We start from the raw sequence: 23,194 nt of genomic DNA, 5'->3' as shown, positions 1-23,194 counted from the left end.
TTCCCATACTCGCCTCCAAAACTTCTGCCATGCTGCCCCTAATCTTCAGAACTCCCTACCCTGTCTCACTCGCCTCTCCCCCAACCTTCAGTCCTTCAAACGCTCACTCAAAGCTAACCTTTTCAAGCTCTCATATCTTACCACCTCCTAACCATTTTATCCATCACCTCTTCTTCCTCGTCTGCCATGTAAATTTTCTCTTCCAGTTGGTCCTACTGCCTCATCACCCCTCCCTTTAGAATGTACGCCCTCGCGGCAGGGTCCTCTCTACCTATTGTCCCACGTCTGTCTCCTGTCCCTCGTACGTCCCGTCACGTCTTTTGCTGCACTCTGTGTAAGTCCTCATAGCATTACTCACACTCATCTGTGCTGCTGACATGTATTACCTCATCTGTAACTTGCTTCTGTATCCGGCGCTACGGAATCTGTGGTGCCTTATAAATAAATGAATTAATAATAAAAATCCTGTTATTCAGTTTTTTATTTTACGTATATTCTGTCTCTGATGACCCACAATGGCTAAATATACACAGAGAATGAAATTGATGTATTTACCAAATAAGCCCGTGGAGGGGGGGAAGGGGGACGCGTAGCCTGAAACAGATTAGTCAAGTCTGACAGGTCCGACAGAACCACAGCACTCGGACTCACACTAACATATACTTTAGTTGTTAATAAATTTGTATAGTTTTGATGCTTAGCGTTTTCTACTGAACCTCATCCTCTTTACTATCGATGGAAACGTAAAGTTTTCAGACTAAACATTTTCATAGACAGCTGCTGCAAACAAACGCCTGCATATCATGAAATCAGATTCATACTATACTAACCCAGTGATGGGCAACAGTCTGCCCTCTGGACCTTAACCTCTGACCCCCAGCTCCTTCCTGCTTTGTGGTCAAGTTTCTTTCATCACCATTTATTTATATAGCACCACTGATTCCGCAGCGCTGTACAGAGAACTCATTCACATCAGTCCCTGCCCCCATTGGAGCTTACAGTCTAATTTCTCTAACATACACACAGACAGGGAGAGAGAGAGACTAGGGTCAGTTTTTGATAGCAGCCAATTAACCTACTAGTATGTTTTTTGGAGTGTGGGAGGAAACCGGAGCACGCGGAGGAAACCCACGCAAACACAGGGGAGAACATACAAACTCCACACAGATAAGGCCATGGTCAGGAATTGAACTCATGACCCCAGTGCTGTAAGGCAGAAGTGCTAACCACTGAGCCACCGTGCTGCCCATTTGTTATTTCTTTTGAAGGTTAGAGGGCCGCCCATATTGCTCCTGAAGTCTATTTAATTGATAATTATATTTTTCTTATGGGAGTGTTCTTTTGTGTTGAAAACAATATAGATTTTTTTTTTGTATATTTTTGCTTTTGGTGTGCCGTGGAATCCTAGGAAGGGCATAGGTGTGCCGAGGGTGAGAAGGTTGCGGAGCACTGTTGTAATGAAAGCTAGTGTCTGCTTGGTTGCTGTGTAATACAGCACACTGTCTAGTGTCTTATTTTATTAAATAAGGACCTTTAGTGTACATATTCACCAGCAGTGGTACACACTTGATGCATGTCCACATACTAACCAGTATCAAGTAGCTGTATGATGAGCACAGCTAGGGCCACCCACCATAGATGGGTATATAACCAACCCTGAGTACTCACTTATGCCACATTTGAAGGCATTTTAAATTTGCCACTTCTTATTAGTTTGGACTCATTGCTCTGTTTAGGTATTTCAGTTCTATTCCAATTTTAACATAAATTTGTGTAAGTGCCTGCCTGTTCATTATGACTTAAATGTCATTCTTGTTTCAGGCTTTAGTTATGTAACTAGCTGCTAGTCAATTTATGGGCAGAATATTGGCTTCATCAATATAGCTTCCTCCGCTGTAGGCAAGCATCTAATCATATTTACAAATCTATAACATATATAAATGTTTCTGGAGCCTCTCATGATTGGAGTTACGTGAGATAAAGCTGGTGTAAGTAGTTTCCTATGCACAACAGAATTACTGTCTATAAGTGTATTTTGAGGCAATACAAAAAACCCTTTAGAACCTAATAAAAGTTAAGCAATGGATAACGTACCCTCAGCTGCATTATAGTATACATACCGTACTTTTACATACCTGTTAATTCATATTTATGTTAACAAAACTTTTGTGGGTGTAAAGAATGTTAAATTGCGGTTACTTTACCATTGTGATGGAACAGTTATGTTGTTAATAGATGTTTGTATGGTAGTATTCAGCACACAACATCCAGTGCTTTCAATGGCAGCAAAGCAAACTATAAAAATTGAGTGCAATGTTATAACTGTGGCATAATAATTATAACTGTTTTAGAACTGTAGCTCCATTACCAATACTGGGACTGCACCTATCTGTGATTCTTAATAATGAACATTACCATTGGAATAAAAGTGGTTTATTGTTTAAAAGTAAAAAAACAAACAAACTGCACAATACTATATTTATTGCTACATTAGTGCATTTTATATTCTGTCGAGCAAAAACCTTGTGTGACATTAAGATATGAAATGGTGTAATATTTATAGACACAAATGGGTACTTAGTAAAACATAAGTGAGGTGTGTGTGTATATATATATATATATATATATATGGAAGGCGGGAGCAGAGATCTGGGTTAAAATCACCGTATGAATGGTAATAGTGCACAGGCTGCGTTAATTTCGAGAGTAAAGCGGCCAGTTGAATTCCCCCCCCATGTGTGCGTGGTAGTAATATAATAGGGGGATTGGTGTGCCATCTATCACACTGGTACAGGGACTAAGGATACATTTTTGCAGTGATTTTTGTATCCGTATTGGTGTTAATTTGATTTTGGTCAAATCATTACTACACTTTTGGTTCCACATTCTGTTTTCCAGGCCTTTGAAGATCTTAGCAAGCTCATGGAGAAGGTACGATGACACATTAATGTGAGTCCATGTCCAGTGTAGCGGTTTCCTCTCAGCAGAGTAGTGATTAGATATTTGTCATAATTATTATTACAGGCCAAGGAAATGGTAGAGCTGTCCAAATCCATAGCGAACAAAATCAAAGACAAACAAGGAGACATCACAGAAGATGAGGTATGACATGTCTGAGCCGGCTGCCAAGGTATATTGGGAAGAATAATATCACAATATTTTTAGGAGAACTAACTCCAGGAAAAACATTAGTGGAAAAGTTGTCTGAGATAATAACATCTGCACCTGTTCTGTCCATTCCACGTATCATGTATGTAGTATACATTTAATTACACTTCCCTGTAACTCTGCATGCTATTCAATGTGTTTCAAAATCCGTTTTTCTTTAATGTACTGAAGCTAAATACAATGGGCCTGATGCTGAGTATGACGCTTGTGGGGTGTAATTTATGTTAAAAACAGCCGCCCCTAAAAATATTGAGGCCATATACTGCAACAAATGCATCTTAAACTGTGTCTAGCTCTGCACCTATCATATATGCGCCAGGTTTACATCAGGCATGAATACACCCACATTCCCAATTGTAAAGCGCTACGGAATTTGCTGGTGCTATATAAATAAATGTTGATGATGATGATAAACGCAACCTGGTCATAGGCACAAGAAAAAACGTGTTCAGCGTGTTCCGGTAGTGAAAAACGCATTCACTATTCGGCCTTATGTAATACTCCTTCTTGCATAACAAATGAAAGTATAAAAATATATATATATTTTTTTTTTCAAATACGCCCACAAAATCATATGATCTAAGCAAGATGAATGATAAAAGCACCTATCTCTGTGTCAGAGGTGAATTCTCAATCAGCCAATCAGAATCGACTAGTTAGTGGTGGCGACTGTCCTTATCAACATGCATTTGACCATTTTAATAAATCCCTAGGTGCTGGGTGGATGTACTCTAAAAGAATTAACACTTTATATAGCGTTAGAAATGTGAGTCCTCTGCAGCTGTAGACTAGAGCGTGTGTACTCTAATACCTTATAAACTACTGTGCTGAGGTTTCTTTTTTTTCCAGTCTATTATTGATAAACACAATTTTGTATCCAAACAATAAAATATAACTTGTTTATTTACAACAACATTCCCAAAAAAACAATAATAATTAATGTAATTCAACAAATTTGACATATCAGTAACCCTATCAGTGCACTGATGTTTGAAAAAAAATTATAAAAAATTAATTTACAAAAGAGGATGTAAATATCTTTTAAGAAGTGCTTAATAGGTGTTGTTTTCTTTTTATCTACATTTAATTGTGAATATTCTATGGACTCCATACAGTGTACACAATATTCACAATTGTGTGACTTCACCAATTTATTTCTGTAGACTATCAAGTTTAAATCCTACCTACTGAGCATGGGAATCGCCAATCCTGTCACCCGGGAAACGCACGGATCAGGGACGCACTACCACATGCAACTGGCAAAGCAGCTGGCGACAATGTTACAGACACCATTAGAGGTGAGGACAAGAGTGTCCTATCTTTCCGTATAAGTTTTATGCAGGTTACTATCCGGTACCTTTTTTCACATTAATCCGATATGCAGTTGTTTTGCATTTTTTAAAGAAGTTAGGAAATGTATCCGGTAAATTACTGTGAGCAATTATGTAAATATGAACTGGATATCATTTACTTTCTATTAATTCTGAGCTTAAGATGTAAAGATTATCTCATAACCTGTGTCTTGGTATTTCTCCAGGAACGAGGCGGCATAATGTCTCTTACAGAAGTATACTGCTTAGTAAACCGGGCCAGGGGCATGGAGGTAAGGGAAATTGGATAATAATCAGTGTTTTGCACTATATACACCATAGTTACATGGTTCCATTGATGGCCAACTGGATGCGTCTTTATGAATTGTCAACGTTTTTCAGTTCACTAGTATATCATAGTACCTAGATATTGAAGTACTTTTAGGATTTCTTTTTACTTTGCTGTTGCATATTAAAAAAGAGGATTTAGATTCAGTAGATATTTTAACCATCTAAAATATGTCTCTCGTCATTGCAGCTTTCAGTAGAAAAATATAATGTAATCCTTAAAGTATGTCTGGTTATTAACACACAGTCAGGTAGAAGAATCCTGATTCTGTGTAGATTTCATATGGGCCACTAGAAACATACACTGTAGTCTTTTAAATGAGAGGTTAAACAACTGTTATAGACTTGAGAAAGCTAAGAGTAAAGTGACATTTCTATTATCTTCCAGTTGCTTTCTCCAGAGGATTTGGTAAATGCCTGCAGAATGTTAGAATCTCTGAAGCTTCCGCTGCGGTAAGAAACCTGCCATTTATTCTAGTTTCCTTTTATTTTGTAAAAGAAAGCAGTGTAGTTCCTCTGACTCCCAACGCTTTCCTTCCCTGCTCACAAATAAGTGTCTGGCAGACTCCTGTATGAAATACAGTGATGACCTCAGTTAAACTTCCTGTCTAGGAGCACTTGACCTGCTCTAAACAATAATGTGTGCAGCTATTTCTGAAGGCTGTATATATAATCTGCAGGACGTCTCTCGGCAACACACCTGAGAGCAGGAAGACACCATCTATATAGGGTCTTGGTCCATGTGCTACTTGTCAATCTTTGATCACCTTGGGTGGCTAATGTTTCATAAGAATATCAAAGCTGAAATGTTCCTGGGGATCCAAGACAATATAATTTGTTGCATGGCTTTCCTGACAAAGGAGACGCAAGAAAACTGAGTATCTAGCAACCTTTCAAGTGTTCGTAGCACTAGATAGACATTATGTAAATTGGCAATAGCATTAGAAAGACATATATGATATGAAGAGCGGTCTTTAATAAAACACTTTGGGGCATATTCATTTTGCCATGATGTCCTTCTGCTCGCATTGCTGGCCAATACGGTAAGAAATCTCTGCTCATTTTCCCATCCCATAGAGATGCAAGGAGAAAATTAGCAGAGATTTGAGTAAAAACATAAAGGTGATGTGTGTCTGCAGACTGTTCCGTGGACACATCGTGGCACCTTGCGAAAAATTGAATCTGCCCCTTTGTGTCTCTTTAAAATTCTTCACTATGCTTTAGTAAATTGAGCCTGCTATTGTGAATTATTCTAACGGCATTATTAACCAGACATGTGCTCTACAGAAAATCAATTTGTTTACATGCTGTTTCCAGGTATTTTTAGCTAATTGATGAGAAGGGTGTGTTTTTTTTTTTTGTTTGTTTTTTTTAAATCGATTAATATGTAACATTTTTAGGAGGTTTTGGAACAGAGCATTTCATACTAGGTGACATAGACCATCTGTAAGGGTCAGGAATTAATAAACTATGTACTGCATGTTTCTGTGACATGACTTCAGCTGTTGTGGAACTCGACAAACATAGAATTTGACAGCAGATAACAACCACTTGGCCCATTTAGTCTGCCCATTTTTTAACCTATGGTAACCTCCAACCCTATTTCATCTTTAGTTATTTGTAAGGATATCCTTATGTCTATCCCAGGCATGTTTAAATTGCTCTACTGTATTAGCCTCTACCACCTCTGATGGGAGGCTATTCTTCTTATCCACTACCCTTTTTGAAGTAAGTAGGTTGCTGCAAGAGATAGTAAAAGGTCTCTGGGGGGGTATGACAACACCAGGATGATCACTTAACAACATGGTCTCCCAGCTATGATTCATAAAGTTATGATCAAAATTCCGAAATGTATAAATAGAAATTTCACCTCCCTTCAAATGACGGCATTATCCTTTCAGCCTTGTACCACAATCCTTTGAATTGAGAAATCAGAATAGATTGCAGGCAGGCAGTATTATTTTGTGTATATATAGCTAAGAATGTCAGTTTGACAGTGTAGTAGAGTACAGTAAAGGAAATATTACCTCTTTGTTGGGGCTATTGGACTAAATAAAAGTTGTTATCAAATAGCCTATATCAGAATGGATAGGTTATAACATACTACTCCTCAATTAGTGCCCAATAGTGCTATAGGAGCATTGTACATAAAAGGACAGAGATATAATCAGATCTGCAGGATGCTTAGACTAGGTACACACTGAAGGATTTTCCGACCGACGTGTTATCTCAAATTATTGTACCTACGACTGAAAGTCTGATCAGTCTGATGATTCATGCGTACACACTGACAGGATTTACCTTCAGATCTGTGCTCTTCATCTGGTCCTCTAGTCTTCAGAGAATGACAGCACAATATTCATTCATTCATTCTTGTCAGATTGTCACACTGATTAAAACACCTTGTTATAGCTATCCACATGTCCTAACGAATTTCGTTAGCTTATGTGACTCTGAAACAAAACATTCTGTCTCCGAACAAACAAATGAATTATTCCTTCTACCACACTCTCTACATTTATTCACCGGGACATTCATCGCTAACATCGGCTGAAAAGAATACGACTGTATACTCTATGGAGATTGTGAGCATGAGCGCATACACACTACATGATTGGTTGGTGATTGATCGGAAAACATTAAACAGTACGACCAACCAAATGAAACAATGATCGCCACTTTGGGATGACTTTAGATCATCGTGTCACTATACACACACACGATATCTGACGAAACGGTTGGATGTCGGCTGACTGGAGGTTTTTCGTGCTATCTTCGGGCCAGTGTGAACCTAGCCTTACTTTGATAGTCATTGAAGTCATTGTCGTTCTAGGCATGTCTAGTAGGGGTCTTTTTATGGTGTGTAGATTCAGTACATTTTAGGCAGGGTACACACTATACAAAATGTCTCCAGATGCAATATCCTTAATGATTTTACCAACAATTTATGTGTACCCACTAAACACATTTTACATGATTTACCGTCCCATCTGTGCTCTTCATCTGTCATAATCATCGGCTGTAAAGATCGTGACTCTGCACACTCCTTGGAGATCTATGGACACTGCCGGTCATGAGTGCACACACACTGCAGGATTGGAGTGACATTGATCCATCGTTGAAAGACATTTTTAGTTCAATTTAAAAGTCAAATGAAACGATACGATGAGCTTTTGAACGATTATCATCCATCATTGCTGTGTTTACACTAATGCAATATCGGGCCGAACTGTCCTTTATCGATGATTGACCCGATAATCTGCTGAAAATACTGTAGTGTATTACCCAGCCTTACTGTATTTCATCTTCATCTATTGCTTGTCCAGGATGTCCTCAGCTTCTTTAGCAATCAGATCATTATATGTTTACAGCATAGCCAACCAGATCAAGGGAACCTTACAGCAGCATAGCCAACCAGATCAAGGGAACCTTACAGCAGCATAGCCAACCAGATCAAGGGAACCTTACAGCAGCATAGCCAACCAGATCAAGGGAACCTTACAGCAGCATAGCCAACCAGATCAAGGGAACCTTACAGCAGCATAGCCAACCAGATCAAGGGAACCTTACAGCAGCATAGCCAACCAGATCAAGGGAACCTTACAGCAGCATAGCCAACCAGATCAAGGGAACCTTACAGCAGCATAGCCAACCAGATCAAGGGAACCTTACAGCAGCATAGCCAACCAGATCAAGGGAACCTTACAGCAGCATAGCCAACCAGATCAAGGGAACCTTACAGCAGCATAGCCAACCAGATCAAGGGAACCTTACAGCAGCATAGCCAACCAGATCAAGGGAACCTTACAGCAGCATAGCCAACCAGATCAAGGGAACCTTACAGCAGCATAGCCAACTAGATCAAGGGAACGTTACAGCAGCATAGCCAATCAGATCAAGGGAACCTTACAACACCATAGCCAATCAGATCATGGAAACCTTACTGCAGCATAGCCAATCAGATTATGGGAACCTTTACAACAGCATACCTAATCAGATCAAGGGAACCTTTACAACAGCATAGCCAATCAGATCATGGACACCTTACTGCAGCATAGCAAATCAGATCATGGAAACTTTTACAGCACCATAAAGTATTCTAGTAAGTGTGCTAATTTTGTGGCAGTGGCCTGACCACAAGTGAGGGCAGGGCTACATGTGATAGGGGCAATGTCATAATGTGATGAGGGGGATGTTGGCAAGGAAGAAGCCACAGACTGAGAGTTAGTAGAAAGAGTGGAGTCCCCCAACCGCACCTAGTAGGGATGTCAGACTCCTGTCATACTGATCTAGAAAACATAAGATTGTAGTGTCAAATGTACGTTTTATGTGAACTGAAATTCATATATCTAGCATGTTGGTATTCTGTACAATTCTATAAAAGTACCCCAACCCTGTATAACCTCTGTACTTGCCTACAGCAAATATTAAGGAAAGTATTTATATAAAATATTATTGTTATGGTTATATAGTTGGGAGAACCAGTGCACTGGAGTTATATACTCAAGACATTGTTTCTCAAACCCTGTCCTCAGGGCCCCTAACAGTGCAGGTTTTCCAGGTGACAAGGGAAATAACTATACCACCTGTGGATCTGTTACAATGTGTCCGTCAGTAATGAATACACCTGTGTTAAAGCCAGGAGATATGGAAAGCCTGCACTGTTGGGGGTCCTGAGGACCAGGTTTAAGAAACACTGATCTAAGACACAGTAATTGTAGATGACCCACAGTTCTACTCACCAGAGAGTTTGGCTAAAAGAACCAGTAAATGTATTAAACAACTTGCGGGATCTCATTCAGTTTTGCATTTTACAGGCTTCGTATATTTGATAGTGGCGTCATGGTAATTGAACATCAGTCTCACAATGAAGAAGAAATGGTTGCTTCTGCTTTAGAAACGGTACTGTAAATTTTATATTATCCTGAAGGCCTTCTTCCCTTTAGTTTATTCCCTAAGTATTAGTAATTAAATATTATAAGGTTTGTCATTTAAAGAATAAAAGAGATGCTTTGTCTTTTACCAGGTATCTGAAAGGGGCTCGCTGACTTCTGAAGAGTTTGCCAAGATTGTCGGAATGTCTGTTCTGCTGGCCAAAGAAAGGTATTTCCAGTTGGTTTATTGGTTGTTCTCATGTTATTGTGAATTATACTAACGGTATTATTCTCTTTGGCAGGCTCCTATTAGCAGAAAACATGGGACACCTATGCAGAGATGACTCCGTTGAAGGTTTGCGCTTCTATCCAAACCTGTTTTTGACACAGATATAGAAACTGTTGGGTGATCTGTGTACAATTAAAGCTAGTGAACACATCACTGAACATCATCTTCAGCAGATTATCCAGCCCACAGGGCAATGCAGCATTGTGCACAATAGTCATTGGTTAATGATGTTTTTAAAGGACACAGAGTTGATCACATGCAAAAATTCAAATTTCCACACATGAAGTATGAAGATAATGTAGACTGGTCCCTACCATGACTTCCACTGCAGCTTCTGATGTAAAGTGTAACGTAGAATTTCATCACCCTGTCATTATCAGCAATGTACATGTCTCACTGCTCTTGTGCAACGTCTATAAGGTTACTGATGTAGGACAAAAAGTTCAAATGACAAAACATGGTGTCCGTTAATAAAATTTGACATTACAGTGACATCGGTGGCCCTGTCCCTGTGAGTGAATTTACCATTTCATTGAGCATTTATTAACCAGGAGACTGGGGGGTATATTCACTAAGTGGCATCTGCTGTCATTTTCTTAAAGAGGCCTATTAAAGACAAAACCCAGTGCACTTTTACTATAAAAAAAATTGCCATTTTAAAACAAATGACTGGAAACTGCCGCTCAGTAAATATAACCCTGGAAGTCTTTTGCGTAGTCTTTAGTCCTGCCCGCGACTGATGTAAAAGAGACAAGTAATTCTATCTTATGCACAGTGTAAGATACTTATTGTCGACAAAGACACAAGGCAGGCAGCATGATACAGATTTGACGTATTTCCACTTAGGTTGTTCCAGATACATTATTTAACTTTGTAATACACACATTTTGATCTATATTAATAGCCTGCAGGGGTTACTTGCTCTAATGACTGGGATGAAGGAGATTGAACGGTATTCCCATGCAGAGCACACTAACTGTTAACGTGCATCTACAGTGAAAAGTGTACTTGTGGATTGTGTCATTATGTTCTATAAGAGATCAGCCTGCATAAAGGTCATTGTTACCACTGCTGTGTGCACTTCAAGCTCCCCTCTTCTGTCCGTCATCATGATATGAACACTTGTTCTGTGTATGGTGATTTGTACCTGGAAATCATCAAAGACTTAGTTGACTTATTTTTTGTTGCCACACTTTGTGTTAAAAGCCTTAGGCTGACTGCTTAGCTTTCATTTACTCACACTGCTGAGAGTGGCTGACAGACAGGTGTCTCTCCATATTTTCTATATTATTTAGAGCTCGTTCAGATGTGTACTATTGCATAATCTGTTCACACTGCAATCTAAACTGCACATGATGGAAGCAGAGCACTCTTACAATAGAGCCGACCATGGGATCTGCCTCTGCTGTTTGCCCGGATGATCGTATAAACTGGATCCACACAAAATGCAGTGAGAGGCTTTGTACATTTTCTAGCATTATGCTCTAACCCACTAATTACACAACCGCTTGTGTGAACAGCAGACGTGTGCAGGCATTGAGACCAATGATTCTGATTCCTGCACGATTTGCATAACAGTTTGCCGGGATCGTGCTCTGTTTAGGATGCAAGGTGAGCAAATTCTCCCATTGTCCTTGGGCTTTGTTTACAGCAGGCCTGTCCAACCTGCGGCCCTCCAGGTGTTGTGAAACTACAAGCCCCAGCATGCTTTGCCAGTAGACAACCAGTTGATAGCTGGAAGGGCATGCTAGGACTTGTAGTTTCACAACATCTGGGGGGCCGCAGGTTGGACAGGCCTGGTTTACAGCCTTAGGACATATTTTATAAAATAGTGAAAGTAGAATACACGCTTTTATTCATGACAACCAATCAGACACTGACTTTCATCAGTCTGACTACAGTATTCTGCTAAAAGCTCGCCAGGTGTTGTAAAACTACAAATCCCAGCATGCCTTGCCACCTATCTGCTGTTTATCTACTGGCAAAGCATGCTGGTACTTGTAGTTTCACAAACACCTGGAGAGCCACAGGTTGCCTACCCCTGAACTATAGCATATGTGGTGCATTTTTTATGCATTATATTGGATTAAATGAATGGAGATATGCACTTTAATACGTGTAACAGAACATACTGGGGGGTATTCAATTGTTAGCGAGTTTTTTGTTTTTTTTCCCCGGTTTGTAATAACAAAAAAAAAAAACTCCCACGGTTTTTTGATGGCAATAGTGACCGTTTTGAGTTAGCGCAACGGGAAAACTCGTGCAATTCAATTGAAAAAGGGGGAACGCTGCCCCCGTGGGTTAAAAGTTGTTTGCGAGATTTTAGGGGGCATGAAGGGGAGTTTTAACACAGTCATGTATAACACAAAAGAAAGGTTTTGCATACATTTCCTTACATTAGATTGCATTACACATTGATAATATCTACATTACAGTACTTTCTTTAGCATATTTTTTAATTGAGCTATTTTTTACCATACAATCATCTATACCATGTCAAAACACATTACTACATTCATATTTGTACCAAAAACATACATAAATATAATTTGTGTTTTTTTTTTTTTATTTCATTATTTTTTCACAAGAAAATCAACTTACACAAGTTAGGCATTAGTGATAAACATAGGTTTAATTTTTTTTTCACATTTTTACATGATTTCAAATACTTTTCAGAGGTTTTTTATTTTTAACACACCCCAAGGAGGTGCGAGATAAAACAGCATATTTTCCTGTTTTACCCGCCGCGTTAAAAAACTATTGAATAACTCTCAATGCGACTGCCTCTCGCACACCCTATACTTTCAATAGACCTTGTACTGGAGCGCGAGAGGACCGTTTGATGAAAAAAAACGTATCGTTAAAAAGGGAATTGAATTGCGGGTAAAGTTAACCCGCTCGAAAATGTTAAAAAAACCAGCGTTAAAATGGCTTAACACGGTCAAAAAAAAACTCGCTGACAATTGAATACCCCCCACTGTGTTGTAAAATAATGAACACAGTTACTTATATTTTAATCAAGTTTGCATGCACATTAGAGAGTGCACATATTCAGCAAGATATAAAGCCATTTGTCTTTAAAAAAAAGAAAAGAACCTGTTTGTCAGATTAATATGTTGTACATTGGGTTACACCAGTGATGTTGTATTTAGAGAAATGTGAGATGAAAACAAATTTCACCTCAGATTCCCATTATCCAGTTATATTACAGATATTTGATATTTTTTATGTCTGAAAATGTATTTTCTTAGTGCTAATCAATAAAAAAATGAAATAATCTAGTGTACTTTTCCTGTCCACATAAAGGTCATTGTGGCGTTTGTAAAGCTTGCGGTGGGCAGAAATGGTAAATAAGGGGCTGGGGGTTATAATGTAAATGAGGAGCTTCTTGCACAAAAAGAATGTTCACCCCACATGATGCTACAAAGGGCCCGTTTATGCCTGAAGGTCCATCCCATGGTCAGAAAACAAGAATTTCTACTAATTCAAGATAATTAGTGGACCTTTAAAAAGAATGTGCCGACTCTGTGATGTCCGTGTAGTCCATTTAGTACTATGTGTCTTTACATCAGTCAGTTTGATGAATACATTTTCCACTTTTTAGTAGGACAGTATCACTGGTTATTGAGTGTTTGCACAGTAAGAACATAGGATGACCCATTATTGAATTTAGTTAATGCAACACCAAGTCCAAGATCTTTCTGCTTCAATACAAGTAATTGAAATGTCTGAAGCACTTGTTAAGCCAAAAAATATTGACTTCACTTCTTAAGGACACATTTGAAATGTATGCTCTGGTCAAGAGTCTCCAACCAGTTTAGCTTTAAGTCTGAATTGGGCCACTGAACGTGCCAGACCGCCTCTGCTTTTCAGATGACAGCCGGGCGCACTTTAGTGAGGCATTTGGGACTGAACAGCGGATTACATTTCTACAAATCTTTAGGGGCTATGGTGGAACCGACCATGTGGAGCGTGGTGGAGCCGGCCACGTGGGGCCAGGGTGGAGCTGGACACGTGGGCCCTTTGTGCAGTCAGACACTTCTTGTTTCGATGAGCACTTTGCAAGTATTTAACCTTTCCACACGCTATCTTCTGAATGGAACACTTATGGAGGCATAAAGCTCCGAAAGCTTGTCAGGTTTTGGATTAATTGTTCCCCATACTGACATGGGTGCATTGTTACACACTGCACAGCTTATGCTGAAACAATCATCAGTTACTTGTACTGGGTTAGAGAATGCTGGACATAGAACTGGTGTAATACATGTTGAGCTTTGTGTAGGGAGAAAGGAGGTTGCTGAATTAAAGGAATTACATTCACTTCAAAGTTCAATACACAAACATCTACATAGTGAGATGAGTGTTTCATTATTTAAATGAAGCCAAATTGGCAAGTTCACCCTTGATATGTATACAATATACGTAGGTAAAAGTGTTCAATTTGTGGATGCCACTTTCCGCAATGCATATATGAATAGTCACACATAAAGCAAATATTAATTTTCAAAGATCTGAGCCTATAGCCGTTGTTCCTATGCGTTTCCTTCCTACATTTCCTGATGGGATTGCACTGTTGTGAGACCAGATCCCACCACACAATGAACGTATGGATCTGCTTGAATATCTCTCGTTCTGTTTCCCTTTTGCCTTAGTTTGTGAAAGAAGCAGAGAGGGGAGTAGTCCATCCTTTTCCCTCTCCACCCTTCCTTCAGGGAGGGGATTGTATTAGCAGCAGCTTGTCTGGGGAACTGGTGAGCCAAATCTTTCTAACGACTCCAGCTGAGCCGCAGCCATCCTAGTGCCAGTGACATGCCTATAGCTCTGGAGTGCACCTTGGAGATTGCAGCAGTATCGCAGGTGACTATGAGGAGTAAGCCTTGCATGCACCCTGGAAGAATAGACAGCCGAGACACTGAGATGCAGCAAGGCCGTCTCATTGGCTGATAGTGTGGAGGTAAGGTTTATGTTCTGTTCTTAATACAGGTTTGACAAGTAAAGACTTGCTCACCTGTCACTGCTATGAACTATAAACTGCATTACTGTAATGTGAAAAATATTTCAATGCCAACTAAAATTTACTTTTAGCTCCAAACATGTTTTCTTTTCTCTTTGCTTCCAAAAACGTGCCCTGCAGCTTATATATTTTTTTATTTTTATATAATTTACCATATAAAAGGCCACGGCTCATTTACTAAAATAGTGCTTAGATACACAATTTGCACTAACCCATAGCAGCCAATCAGACTTTTGTTTTCATTGTCTAACTTGTGCTAGTAGCAAATAAAACCGAATTGCTGATTGGTTGCTGCACTTCAGTGCAAATTTGGTAACATAAAGGCCCTATTGTATCAGTGTACTTAAAAGCAAATCCATAGCTTCTTTTACATAATAGATTATATATATATATTAACATACTGTGTTGCTTATCACAGTTATATTTTGCTAAAACTGGCGCAGTTTGTGTTATGTTTTTATGTAGTTGTTATATTGTTCCATTTTGTTAACGTTTGATGGTTTAAGGCCTTCCCCGGGCGCTCATAGCAGCTTGAGAGACAGTGTAGCTTTATTGATCATAAACATGACAACATGTACAGGTAAGGTACTGTATATAATTATTATTTCTGCAGTAACCGTGTTGTGTGTGCATTATTATGTTGTGTATCCAAGTACTACAGAGGAAAGGAAAGTTGATTCTGTATGAAAGGGTATTTGTACATTTCCGTAACAGCTCCTGATATTTTATGTTGCACATGATCTTTACCGAAAGTTGGGTTTTTTTTTTCTGTGCATCGTCCACTTTCTGTGTGCTTTACCAACAAACTCTACATAAATTGTCCCCAGGATATCAAGGTGTTAATGGTTGGCATGGTGGCACATTGGTTGGCAGTGCCGCCTCTGTGCTAGAGCCTTAGGTTTGATTTCGAGTAGGATGCCATCCTTAAGGAGATGGTACGTCACACTGTGTTTATGTGGATTTCCTATGGATACTTCTGTTTCCCCTCCCATGGTCTAAAGACTCACTGGTAAGTTTATATTAGCCCTCAGGCACAACCCGATAATTCTGTTCCACTGAATGTTACGATCTAATTTTCATAGAACAAACCCACACACCAGGGCCAGTTTAGTTGGGAGCCATTGAACCTGCCTTAGGACATACCCTCCATATTTTGGTCAACAGGACAGTGCTCTCTGTATCACTAGAGCAGTTGTTAAACTAACCCTATGTAAAATACTAGTGGTATAGAAAATAAAAGGTCTTTTTTTAAAAAAAATAAAATAAAAAACTATGGTAGAATATAAGAGTATAGAGTACTTATAGAAATAATATTGCTTGCAGTATATAATACAGAAGTTGCATATGATCAAAATCTTTTGTGGTGTTTACTGGTGTTTTTCGTTTATTGCCTGTATTCTAGGTATGCGGCAGTGAGCTTCTCAGACTGCCATTTCCTTTGTTAAGAGGCTTAAATGATAAACAATTCTACATTGGGTGACAAAAAAAACCAAGTGACCCGTTCATGTCCATTTCATTTACTTACTGTGTCTTTGTCTTTTGTTTTGTTTAACAATTTACTGTTGTTATATATTGTTATAATATTTTCAATGGCTGCAGGTTTTCACGTTTAGTTTAGGTGCAGGTTGAGTTTTGTAGCTTAAATTTTATCTGTGTTTGTGTCTTCTGGTGGTGTTGATAACTTATGACTTAGCAGATCGATATTTGAAGCACACTTAGCATTCCTATGCAAATGCAAAATTTAGATACCAGAAAGAAAATTGAGATTAAAATCCGGATTGCTCTGAAGGGTGACTACAACCATACAGATGTTTTGCTCTAGCAGCTAAATTTTGTGTTGTATTTCCCAAGCACTGTCTCTCGTATATGTGGGGTTCCAGAGATCGGCAATATCTCCCAAATCTCCCTACAGTATGTACAAAACATGTCGTGTCTAGAAATGATGAGTAAATGGGGTAGCTTATTCACATTTCCGTTTGTTTATTTCCAGGTAACGCACCTGTGCTAGTAACAATCCTGCGGGAGCTGGTATGTGTACATGTGATTGGTCATGGAGTGACACACACTGCTAGTAACAGAATGAGACCACTACTGAGCATATACACCTACATATCGCTGCTTGTTCTCTGGGATTGTGGTAAGTGCTGTCTTACTAAACAAAATACAATAAAAAGGCATTTGTTTGAAAAACATTCATTGCTATCTTCTTCTGTCTCATTCATTCTTCACCTAAGATCATTCCAAAACTCCTGTTTCTTGCCCCATGATTCTTTCTAATTATGTCTTTATAAGGCGTCACTCGGTGCCGTTTCAAAGTCACACGATACAAACATACATGCAACATTCCCCACTGAAAGTCAGGATAGATTAGGTCACACCTAACCCGCTGTTAAAGGACCTTTGGTAGCGCCTTACCTGCCTTACTCAGTCTTTTGACCACACTAAATAACACAAGTTTTACAGAACTATTTATCCAATAATCACTGTATCTCAGCAGTACTTCACAGTATATATTCGTTATAAATAACCAATACTCACAACATATGTATGTATTTAAATCAAAGTATTTTACTGTTAACACAGAAAAGCTTGTATTCACAATTCACACATATATCATAACGTTGTTCAACATAACATAGTATATCAATATAACATTAACCCTAGGTTCACCACCGTTATTCCTTACACTATGCTAGATTTGCATATGTATCCTTGATAAGAATCAGTATTTATAATATTGATTTAACTATCACAGATATCAGACAATAGCTACACAGTTATATGTATATAAATAGTTAAATCCACATTACAAATACACATATAGCTCTATGGATATATATATTAATGACACTTATCAAGTCCTTGTATCCTGGGTCCGATTCTTTATCTGCAGTGTAGGGAACGTTCCTGTAGCATAGAATCCTTTCTTGCAGCTTAGTGTAGGTTTTCTGCAGTATAATGTGTATATATATTTTCTGTACTGTAATGTATCTTTTCTGTACTGTAGTGTAATCCTATAGAATAGTATAGTGTAAAATATATATATATATATAATATATATATATTTTTTTTCTTTAGTGTAGTGTGTCCCTATGAGTGTAGTGTTCCTAGTGTATTTTCTGTAGTGTACTGTGTTGTCCAGTGGCAGTAGGCAGCAAGAGAAAGGGAGGAGTCCCGGGTCTGGACTTTTATAGTCCAGACCTGGAAACTCCCAGCAGCAGCGTGTGCGTGGTGATTCACCACACACATGTGGAGCTTCTTGTGTCCAGGGGTGATGATGTCATCACCCATGTTGGTTCTCCCCACTGTGTATGTGTCCAACAGTAAAAAAACAAGTGATCCTCCCAGTGTCCCAACACCCTACTTTGTCTATGGTCAGTTTCAGATAACCGCTTTGAAACCCGAGTTGTGTGTGGGGTTTTACAAATACATGCAAAATAGCTAATGTTGCCATGTGGCTGGGAGGATGGGAGATACTTTGAACAATGCATGAAATGGCTTGAGAATCATATCGTAGGAGAAGATTCTTCAACACCCGCCTATGCCATAACCATTTTCTCTTAAAGCCATATCCCTTCCAAGCAGGCGATACCCCTTGTAATCTCTGAATAAAACAAAAATTGGTCTGACCCATGAAAATCAGGATTGTTGGGAGCTAGACACAAAGCGGACACATTAAAGTGTTGTAATAAATGTCTAACCAGGAAGCATAGTGATTTACACTGCTGCCAATCAGTCTGCCACGTGCCTGCCAGTACAGAACACTTACATTGCTTTTAGGTATTCACAGTACAGGATACTGCAATTGGGGAAATATGGGGTAAAAAGACAGCAGAGCATAATGTAGCGTGTGAGATTAGAGGGAATGCTTTGTGTATGATGCACACAAATAAGTAACTTATACAGTGCTCCCTCTTCTTACAAGCTCATTTATAATGTAATCCTCCCTTTCTGCCAGGTATATTCTCTACTGTACATCCCTGTATTGTGGTATATGTCACACTGTGTGTAAGACTCCCATGCTGTAATGCCAGTATTCTGTGCTGGCAGCATAATGAGGAAGCGCTGTGTTGTTGTATCACTATGGTTCTCCTATCTGGTCTTGTGGCTATATGGTGTGATGTGAGCCAGCTCATTACCGGCCCAACTGTGCTGTCCTGTAGTCTGCTCTATGCAAGGGACGTAACTACCCTAACTGCAGGGGGCGCAGTTGCTATGTAGGCCACAGGAGATGGAGGCACGCTCTTCCTGTCTAATCCCCAGATGTATGCAAATTTTTCACCATTGGGCGGTACATGTGGGCCATTACCAAATTTTTGCTATGGGACCAAGATAATTTCTAGTTACATCACTGGCTGGTTTGTGACGTCTTCCAGTACACCTGTTATTTGATGGGTGGGAAGTTAAACATTCTTCTCACAGTAGACACACGTATAGAGTCCCAGTGTATTGGAGCAAGGTAATGCCAAAGTTTAGGTACTGCATATATGGGCTTTTTCCAACCAGTTCTTTCTTTTCCCCCAGTTTTTAGTGACTCTGGCTATCTCCTTCTGAGGCAAACTCATCACACAGCCTTACGCAAAGCCCCAGTGCATGTGGATTTTTACATCCCGGACAATACCAGTTTATCAACAAATGCTTCTGTAATCTTGCTGGATGTTAAGAACAATCAAACAGTTACAAGCAAAGAGCTTCCTGCAAACAAGTCCCAAGGTCACCTGGAATTTGAGTGCATCTATTTTACTTTAGCTGGACTCTATCAATTTCAAATGAAAATTGAGAGCATAAATGAAAGTGTGGTCCATATTATAAGCAGTCCCCTAAATGTCACCTGGCCCATGTTTCACATTGATCTGAACAGGACGTCAAAAGATATGCTGAGATCCTTCCAGGTGGGGGTCTTCACCAATGAGCAGCTGTGCTCTGGATTTCCTGATCGGCAACCCAGGATGTTACTGGAGGTCGAACACACTCACAGCTTTCAAGAAATAGAGGAACCCAAAGCTGATAGATTCATGCTGTATAAAACGTACAAGGAGATCCCTTTGTCCACATCTCAGTGGGTGGAGTTTGAATGTGCATCTGTGCGACCTGAAGCCTTCATCACCGTGTTCCTGAAGTCGTTGCTCTCTGAGTCAGTGATTGCTTACATTGGACCTGTTGACCTTGTGAAGACCTTTAAATATAAACTGGTAACAGTGACAGACAAAAAATGTGATGCCTCTATGGGTGTTTATGTTATAGCCCCACCTTGTAATTACATTGAGGGGAGAATGATCGTGTACAAAGAGTCACCCAGGAGCCTAGGTGAAAGTGTCACTACATTAGCAGAAAATATCCTACAGAAAGGAGAAAAGAACACTCGCTTTAACTGCACGTTATTTGAGATTGGAAAAAATAAGTACTGTTTTGAGTTCATGATGTCTTCGAGTGATAGCAGTAGCTATTCAGCTCCAAGAGCCAAACAGTGCGTGGAGATGCGGAGAGAAATAGGTGTGTATGTCAACTGTTTAACACTTCTGTAAACATGGCAGAACCTTTTCCCTAACTCTTCTTATTGTTTTAGTAAAGCTGTCTCTATAGTGTTCCACATGCTGAGCAGAAAAATCCTATCTTGCACTGATGAGCCCTAACAAGAGCATAACAGTCTTATCTGTAAGTGCAAAGTCTGTCTTGGCAATAGCCCATATTATGCTCTAAAAACACAGTGGGTGAAGTATTGACTCAAAGGGCTGCATTGTAAACTGCATTTCCTGGATGTCAGTTCTCATGAATAAGACTTGCTTATTTATTAGCGTACTATAAATCCAAATGCAGAGGCAATATGATTCAATACAATACTATGTCCCCAAACAAATTGTAATTAATGTATTTAACTTATTGAATTGGGATTATTCTACTGCAATTAACAACACAAGGGCATGATGAATGATCTTGATTCATGATTGCATGAGCGCAATATACAGCCTATAAAATGCACGTGCAAAAAACGTATTTCAGGGAAAAAGGCGTTTTCTATTAAGCTTCATATAATACAGCCGATATAACCTTTCCGTTGCTTTAACTTTGCAAACACAGCATAGAAATACATTTGGAAGTTGAAGTTGAGTTATGCAGTTTCTGCTATGAGGTAGTTTAAACACGATTGTCTCCATCTCCTCCTCAGTTTGAGCATTTGTTTAGTAGCCAACAGTGTTCTGGTCCCTTATATTCCTTGGTATGGGGTTAACCCTGATGTTCCAAAGAGCAGCACCGCACTACCATCACTCTCCTTTATTATATAAATCCAGAAGAGAGATTGTGCTGCAGTCTACCACTCTCCATAGAGTACTTGAGGGGGGGTCCCGGTGTTATAGTGGGGGTGGTGGGTCCCGGTGTTATAGTGGGGACTGGGGGGTCCTGGTGCTATAGTGGGGACTGGGGGGTCCTGGTGCTATAGTGGGGGTAGGGGGTCCTGGTGCTATAGTGGGGACTGGGGGGTCCTGGTGCTATAGTGGGGGTGGGGGGGTCCTGGTGCTATAGTGGGGACTGGGGGGTCCTGGTGCTATAGTGGGGGTGGGGGGTCCTGGTGCTATAGTGGGGGTGGGGGGTCCTGGTGCTATAGTAGGGGTGGGGTCCTGGTGCTATAGTGGGGACTGGGGGGTCCTGGTGCTATAGTGGGGACTGGGGGGTCCTGGTGCTATAGTGGGGGTGGGGGGTCCTGGTGCTATAGTGGGGGTGGGGGGGTCCTGGTGCTATAGTGGGGGTGGGGGGGTCCTGGTGCTATAGTGGGGGTGGGGGGTCCTGGTGCTATAGTGGGGACTGGGGGGTCCTGGTGCTATAGTGGGGGTGGGGGGTCCTGGTGCTATAGTGGGGGTGGGGGGGTCCTGGTGCTATAGTGGGGGTGGGGGGGTCCTGGTGCTATAGTGGGGGTGGGGGGTCCTGGTGCTATAGTGGGGACTGGGGGGTCCTGGTGCTATAGTGGGGGTGGGGGGTCCTGGTGCTATAGTGGGGGTGGGGGGTCCCGGTGCTATAGTGTCGGTGGGGGGTCCCGGTGTTATAGTGGGGGTGGGGGGTCCCGGTGTTATAGTGGGGGTGGGGGGTCCCGGTGTTATAGTGGGGGTGGGGGTCCCGGTGTTATAGTGGGGGTGGGGGGTCCCGGTGTTATAGTGGGGGTGGGGGGTCCCGGTGTTATAGTGGGGGTGGGGGTCCTGGTGCTATAGTGGGGTTGTGGGGTCCTGATGCTATAGTGGGGGGGGCATGTTATTTTAAGAAAGTTTTGGTCAACTGTAGACAACGACTTTAATGAATAAAAAAACAATGGACTAATTGTTTGACTGTAGCTGCTCTTATGGAAATACTTGGGAAATTATTTATTTTAGAGACGTGGAGCCTATGGCAGCCTTGGAGTCCTTGCAGCACCACGTGTGGAAATGGCCACAGACAACGATACAGGACTTGCCTTTCCGTCTCACCTGTAAACCCGCTCTGCAGTGAGAGCACAAAGGAGACTTCGCTCTGCTCTCTTGAGGATTGCTCAAGTATGTCAACTCCTTTCTATTCAGGTTTAATTTCTGAGAGCAATATTTGGGTCATATAACAAAGGTGAATGAGTGATTTATAGTGGTGGGTTTACCGGAACGCCTGTCTAGAAGAAAAAATATTGGTTGGTTTGCTGAAGGTTTTAAGCATAATAAATATAGCTGCTGCAATGACACTTATAACCAAAACGTTGCTGTAAAGAGACTACAATATTCCCATTCCTCTTTTATTAGATGTACAGAAATTTGTAATTTGTAGACTCTTTTAGGGCAAAATACATATATAAACCGTATGCTTAGTATTTGTTTTGGAATGTATTTATAACATATGTACTATATAACTTTGCATTTGTCTCAGAATATGGTGTAAACAAATATTTGCAAGTTGCAGCTTAACAAATCGAAACCTTTCTAGGAGAACATATCAGTTACCTATAGAACAGCCTTGCAACCTATGCTTCACTTGATAATTAGATTGTTTTTAATTTCTTTAACTTGCCCATCCCCGTTCCATCTTTCCAGGTGTAAGAGGATAAAAGTTTACTAATATACAAAAATCTTGATATGGATGAATTTTTTTGTGCGCATGCGTAGTGCAGAAATGCATATCTTATGCCAATAAATGGGTGCACCTCTGAGTGATGCCTACAGTGTATATTGGACGGCTGACA

General features: G+C 40.2%; 2 protein-coding genes across 2 annotated transcripts in view; both read left to right on the top strand.

Moving 5' to 3' along the window:
* Window positions 1-13,266, top strand: part of VPS36 (vacuolar protein sorting 36 homolog) — a 34,655-nt gene extending 21,389 nt beyond the window's left edge. The window contains exons 7-14 of the mRNA XM_075199051.1: window positions 2,899-2,931; window positions 3,025-3,102; window positions 4,332-4,466; window positions 4,706-4,771; window positions 5,215-5,279; window positions 9,644-9,728; window positions 9,853-9,929; window positions 10,003-13,266. Coding sequence (XP_075055152.1) covers window positions 2,899-2,931; window positions 3,025-3,102; window positions 4,332-4,466; window positions 4,706-4,771; window positions 5,215-5,279; window positions 9,644-9,728; window positions 9,853-9,929; window positions 10,003-10,096 — 633 coding nt within the window. The 3' untranslated portion in view covers window positions 10,097-13,266. The remainder of the gene's footprint in view (window positions 1-2,898; window positions 2,932-3,024; window positions 3,103-4,331; window positions 4,467-4,705; window positions 4,772-5,214; window positions 5,280-9,643; window positions 9,729-9,852; window positions 9,930-10,002) is intronic.
* Window positions 13,267-14,263: 997 nt separating this feature from the next.
* Window positions 14,264-23,194, top strand: part of THSD1 (thrombospondin type 1 domain containing 1) — a 13,368-nt gene continuing 4,437 nt past the window's right edge. Inside the window, exons 1-4 of the mRNA XM_075199050.1 lie at window positions 14,264-14,943; window positions 16,994-17,140; window positions 19,528-20,496; window positions 22,365-22,523. Coding sequence (XP_075055151.1) covers window positions 17,083-17,140; window positions 19,528-20,496; window positions 22,365-22,523 — 1,186 coding nt within the window. The 5' untranslated portion in view covers window positions 14,264-14,943; window positions 16,994-17,082. The remainder of the gene's footprint in view (window positions 14,944-16,993; window positions 17,141-19,527; window positions 20,497-22,364; window positions 22,524-23,194) is intronic.

The sequence above is a fragment of the Mixophyes fleayi genome, chromosome 2 (assembly GCF_038048845.1).
Source record: "Mixophyes fleayi isolate aMixFle1 chromosome 2, aMixFle1.hap1, whole genome shotgun sequence".
Lineage (NCBI taxonomy): Eukaryota > Metazoa > Chordata > Amphibia > Anura > Limnodynastidae > Mixophyes > Mixophyes fleayi.
The sequence above is the reverse complement of the archived record's forward strand: the minus strand, read 5'-3'. Positions and strand labels throughout refer to the sequence as shown.